This window comes from Hylobates moloch, unplaced genomic scaffold (assembly GCF_009828535.3).
Source record: "Hylobates moloch isolate HMO894 unplaced genomic scaffold, HMol_V3 SCAFFOLD_72, whole genome shotgun sequence".
Taxonomy (NCBI): domain Eukaryota; kingdom Metazoa; phylum Chordata; class Mammalia; order Primates; family Hylobatidae; genus Hylobates; species Hylobates moloch.
This window is the reverse complement of record NW_026652347.1, coordinates 318,825-324,766: the sequence shown is the minus strand read 5'-3', so window position 1 is coordinate 324,766 and position 5,942 is coordinate 318,825. Positions and strand designations below refer to the sequence as shown.

Sequence of the window (5,942 nt, the reverse complement as noted above, 5' to 3'; positions counted from 1 at the left end):
CCCACTGGGAGTGGTGGCAGAGGTCATGCTGACAAAGGATGAGGTTTCTGTATTCTGGACAGTGGGAGATGAGGGAACGACAGTCGTTGGCCTTGCAGACATGCTGGAGACTGTGTACACTGAGGTGAGGTCTGTCATCATAGGTAATGAACCAGTGATGCCCACGGATGAGGGAGTGATGGTTGTTGGTTGTGAGGTAGGGATACCTGTACTCAGAGGAGATGGGATCATGGATGTAGAAGTTGCCATGGTACCGAAGGTAGCAGGAACTGAGGTGATGGCAGTTGTGTATGTGCTGGCTGTGGAGTAGATGGTTGAAGAAGTGAAGCTGGTGGTACTATGTGAGGTGGCCTTGGTGGTGGTGGTTACCAAGTTTGTGGTAGGAGTTTTGGCTGTTTCTGCAGTTGAGACCAAGGGAGAGCTGGGTGGAAGAGAGGTGGCAGTGGATGATGCCTCCGTCACAGTGGTGGGATAGGTGATTTCGGTCATGGAGTTTGTACCAGGACCAGTCGGAGAATTAGGATAGGTGGTCTCAGATGTAGTCACAGATGAGGCACTTGGAGTGGGGAGTGTGGTCACCAAGATAGATGGAGGGATTGTGTTTGTGGTGCCACTGCTGATTGCTTCTGTGCTTGGTACAGGTGTAGAAGACAGAGTCATACTGGTCAGTGATGTAAAAGAATTGGTGGTTGTGGGAGGAGAGGTCATAGTTGTCATAGAAGTCACTGTATTTGTGGAAGTGACTGATAAAGTGATGGGAGGAGAAGTCATAGCTGTTGTGAGAGATTCTGTGGACGTGTCAGTTGTAGGAGTCAGTGTAGTGGTCTCAGGGAATGTGGCTGTAGAACTGGTGAAGGTGGTCTCACCTGTTTCTGTAGTTGCTACAGTGGTTGAAGGTGGTTCCATAGTTGTGGAAGTTGTGAATGAGGTGGTGGTAGTGGGTGACAGGGTGGATTCAGCTGTTGTGTGGAGTGTACTGATGCTGGCTGGAGGTGAGGAGATACTCTCTGTGTGAGTGGTCCCGGCACTGCTGGCAGACATGGAAGATGGAAATGAATATGTTGCTGGGAAGGTCGTCAGAATGGAACTTGTAGGAGTGCTGTGTGTACTTGCAAAAGTTGGTCTCCCACTGGGAGTAGTGGCAGAGGTCATGCTGACAAGGGATGAGGTGTCTGTATTCTGGATGCTAGGGGAAGATGGAATGACACTCGTGGACATTGCTGAGGAACTGGAAACAGTGAATGTTGATGTGAGGTCTGTTGCTATAGTCAGGAAACCGGTAGAGCCCACAGAATGGTGGGTGATAGTTGTTGGTGTTGTCGAAGGGATGTCTGTACTCAGAGAAGATGGGGTCATGGTTGTGGAAGTCACTATGGTACCTGAGGTAGAGGAAAGTGAGGAGATGGCAGTTGTGGATGTGCTGACTGTGGAGTAGATGGTTGAAGAAGAGAAGGTGGGAGTACTGTGGGAGGCAATCTCAGTGGTGGCGGTTACCAAGTTTGTCATAGGAGTCGTGGCTGTTTCTGTGGTTGGGAGAGAGGAAGAGGCGGGTGGGAGAGAAGTCTCTGTGGACAATGTACCTGTCATACTTGTGGAGTAGGTGATTTTGATGGTGGAGTCTGTGACAGTGCTGGTGGGAGAAGTAGGGTAGGTGGTCTCAGATGTAGGTGTAGACCTGGTGATGGTAGTGGGGAGTGTGGTCACCAAGGTAGATAGAGGGGTGGTGTTTGTGATACCACTGGTGATTGTTTCTGTGCTCAGGACGGGTGTGGAAGATAAAATGGTACTGGTGCGTGATAACAATGTATTAGTGGCTGTGGGCTGGGAGGCGGTCGTTGTCATAGAAGTCACTGTATTTGTGGAAGTGATGGTGGAAGTGATGGGGAAAGTTGAAGTCACTGCTGTTTTGAGAGTAGTAAATACTGGGGTTGGGGACATGGTCGTATGGATGCTTCCAGTGGGCAGGGGAGTCCTTTCTGTGGTTCTAGTTGTAGAGGAGATTGTAGTGTGGAAGGTTGTGTCTGTGGCTGACACAGAGGAGGAGGGTGTCACTGTCACTATGGGAGTTTCCCTTGCAGTGGTGGTAGAGGGAGAAGATGTCACGGCTGACGTTCCTTTCTCAGTAGAGGTCATAGGGTAAGTCCTGGTGACGGTGGTCACTGGCTTCTGTGTCACGGGAGTGGGGGTGTAAGAGCTGGTGAAGGCCACCTGTGTCGTGGTCACACAGATGGAGGTGGGGTGGGAGATGGTGATTATAAAGCTCGTTGGATACACGCATTCAGTGGTGGCCGAATAGACCAACACAGTGGGTGGAGTGGTTTCAACCTTGAAGGCAAACTTGGACGTTGGGGTGGTTGAGGTGTTGGAACTGACTGGAGAGGTGAGCAATGTTTCAGAGATGAGTGTGTCATGGGGGGAGGTAGTGAGCATCACAGGTGCATTTTCCCTGTGGCTGGGAGCAGGAGAGGTGAGCTGGGGGACACCGAGTGGCCACCCAGCCAGGTCTCTGGCGTGTGGAGAATTGCTGAGGGCAGTGCTGGCTGCTTCTGCCCTGGGGAAAGGCACTTGAGAGATGGATGTGGCCGTGGATAAAGTTCCTGCATTGGCGGCAGAGCAGAGGAATCCACTGGTAAATCCGTGGGTCATTTTGTTACATCACTCATGTAAGCTACTCACTCACCCATTTTCCAGGCAGCATCACAGAGGGCAGGGCATACCGCAGCTCAGTCCTGCATCAGAGGCAGCTTGGAGCTGGGTGCTTTGTGGTGCTGGAGCCCACTGCCTGTCTGCTCCTAGGGGAGCAGTGGAGCATGGGAGCCCTCATTCCTCACCCGGCCTTGGCCTTGTCATGGCAGGTCCTCCTGTCCTGATATAGCCGAGCTGGGCAGAGCCTCCCTCCCCTCCCTTCCCTCCTCTGGTCACACCCAGGCTCCTCCTCCCTCTGCCCCTTCCTCTCCTCCCCCTGCTACTGCCTGGAGTCCTCCCATCCCCCCCCGCAAAAACCTTCTGCTCCCACCACTGCTTCTCCCTGCACCCTGCTGCTGTCTGGGCTGATTCCCGCTTTCAAAGAGAAAAAGAGAGAACCCAGCCATGTCCTGGCAGGGGGCGCATCACAAAAACCAGGAGACAGGGAAAGCTGCACAAAGAGGGTCAGGCGCGGTGGCTCACGCCTGTAACCCCAGCACTTTGAAAGGCCAAGGCAGGCGATCACTTGAGGTCAGGAGTTCGAGACCAGTCTGACCAACATGGTGAAACCCTTTCTCTACTAAAAGAAAATACAAAAATTAGCCGGGTGTAGTGGCGTGTACCTGTAGCTGAGGCAGGAGAATCGCTTGAACCCAGGAGGCAGACAGAGGCTGCAGTGAGCTGAGATGGCTCCACTGCACTCCAGCCTGGGTGACAGAGCAAGACTCCATCAAAACAAAAACAAAAACAAAAAAACCGCCTAGAGAACACCAAAGAGAAACAGGCTAAGCTCACATGCTAATGACTTCAAAGGGCATGGAGTGAGGACTAGGCGGCGAGGCGGAGAGACAGCATAGAAAAGGAAACTTCTAGAAAGAGCTACCTCAGCCGTCAAGCGTGATGAGTTCTGGAGACCTTAAGGCTTAGCAGTGAGTGTTCATCACACAAATAGACATATTTTTCTATAATTATTCCCTTTTGGCCACGGGATTCATTAGTTTACAAGCATGAACCCCAGCAAGTGGATTTCAACCCATTTCACAGATGGTCAGAGTTAGGATCAGAGATCCGGCTGTCGGGGGTGTCGGGGACGAGGAAGACACGCAGCCACAGCAGATGGGAAGTGGGAAGTACCCGACCTGCTACCCCTCACCTCGGGCACAGCCCATCTTGTGGCTGAGAGCTGAGGTGTCACGTCTCAGCCTAGCTCGCGGGTGCCAGGGAAGTGGAGTCAGGGATTATGAGAATCCCCAGGCTACAGCCCTTGGCTCCAGGATGTGGCCCTGGAGGTGACTGAGAAGGGGACTCATGGGCCTGTCGGCTGGGCGGCCTGGGATCGGGGATCAGAAGCAGACACTGAAGTACAGAGAAAAGAGAAGTATAGAGGAATTGCGGGGTGTTCCTGCAGGGCAGAAGAGAGAAGCCTGGGACCCCATGCCGGGTAGGCTCAGACGCACCCTTGGAAGTGAAGTGGACTCAGGAGCTCCCCGCCCCGGCCCTGGTACCAACAGCTGTGCCCAGACACATGGGCCCTGGCCGGGGTGAGAGAGTGACGGCAGAGCTGGGAAGGAGCCACTGGGGGACAAAAGGCAGAGAGGCTGAAACCAGAGGACGGAGACCAGGGGTAGAAGTTAGAGGGCTGTCAGGGAGGGAGAGGCCAGTGTGAAGGGGGCACTCAAGCTGGGGGCGTGAGGCAGGTGACAGAAGGAGTCAAGACAGGAAGGGCACTGCTCTGGGAAGATGTAAATCCCACCCTCCACCCTCCAGCTGCAGATACAGATTGGGGCTCAGCCCCTGCAACCTGCTCCGTGCTTGGTGGAGAGTGGCAGGGACCCAGTTCCCTCACTCTTTCCCAACCTCGGTTTTCCCTGCACCTGGAGCTCTGGGAGAAACCTCTCCTCGTCGCCCCCTCCCCCAATCAGGCCGTGCCTCGGTTCTCCCTGCACCCAGAGCTCCAAGCGGTGCCTTCTTATTCCCCCTCCCCAGGCCTCACAGCCACTTTCCCCTCCTCCTTCCTGGAACATCACATCAGGAGCTTTTCTCCAACCCCCTCCCGCCTCTCCCCCTTACCTGTGGCCCATGGGGAGGCCTTGAGCATCCAGAGGAGGCCAAGGAGCTCCAATAGCCGCATGGGCCCAGCGGGCAGAGGGCTGGGGCAGAACAGGCTTCAGGACCAGGACAGCGGCAGGGACGTGGCTCTGGGGGTGCACGTAATGAAAGTGCTGGTTATCGGTTTTGCTGAGCCTCACCTTTGCACCGCCCCACCTCTCCCATCTTCCTCCCTTCTTCCTGCATCCGGACAGACAGACGTCAGCGCTGTGGGAAGCGGGACACGGGGGAAAATGATAGGACAAGTCCAGGAAGTGTCAGGCAGGAAGAGCTGCTATTGGCTCAGCCCCACAGCCTGCCTGGCCCACATGGAGCTCGCTGAAAGCTTCCCTTCCTCCCCGACACCCGTGGAGGGTACACCCCTTGACCGAGGGCTTGGACTCTGGAGTCTGGGCCGACTCCTGCAGCCTCTCCTTAGTTTCAATTCCTCCTGCTGGGGACACAGTGCAACCTCGCTCTTCTTCAAGCCCCTTCTGTCCCTCAGTCTGCCCCGGCTCCATCCTGCCCCCTGCAGGACCCCATAGGCCAGACAAAACCGTGGGAGTAATTAACACAGAATTCCATCTGAAGTCATTTTATTATCTGAAGAGTTGGGGCTAGGTCCCAGAAAAGGAAACATGGATGACCAAAGGAAACACTCAAAAATACTAGTCTGGGCCCGGCGCGGTGGCTCACGCCTGCATTCCCAGCACTTTGCAAGGCTGAGGGGTGTGGATCACTTGAGGTCACGAGTTCAAGACCAGCCTGGGCAACATGGCAAAACCCCATCTCTACTAATAGGCTGAGGCAGAAAAATCGCTTGAACCCAGAAGGTGGAGGTTGCAGTGAGCCGAGAGCACACCACTACACTCCAGCCTGAGCAACAGAGCGAGACTCCATCTCAAAAAAAAACTAGTTTGGACCCAGCACATTATTTGACCTATCCAGTTTGGGCAAAGGTGTGAAGAATAAACGTTCTTACCCAGCTGGTGGGTGTGTAGGTGGGTTGGGTTGTTTTAAAAGGGTAATTTGAGGATCACTTGAGGTCAGGGGTTCGAGACCAGACTGGCCAACATAGTGAAACCCTGTCTCTACTAAAAGTACAAAAATTAGCCTGGCGTGGAGTGGGCACCTGTAATCCCACCTACTTGGTAGGCTGAGGCAGGAGA

General features: G+C 54.2%; 1 protein-coding gene across 1 annotated transcript in view; it reads right to left on the bottom strand.

Moving 5' to 3' along the window:
* LOC116463865 (mucin-3A-like) overlaps nt 1-4,958 on the bottom strand; it is a gene marked incomplete at its 3' end in the record, with an annotated part of 7,253 nt that extends 2,295 nt beyond the window's left edge. Inside the window, exons 1-2 of the mRNA XM_058434907.1 lie at nt 4,756-4,958; nt 1-2,597 (exon numbers count right to left, since the gene is read on the bottom strand). The exon at nt 1-2,597 is cut by the window's left edge and continues 1 nt beyond it. Of these exons, the coding sequence (XP_058290890.1) occupies nt 1-2,597; nt 4,756-4,816 (2,658 nt within the window). The remainder of the gene's footprint in view (nt 2,598-4,755) is intronic.
* Nucleotides 4,959-5,942: the final 984 nt, after the last annotated feature.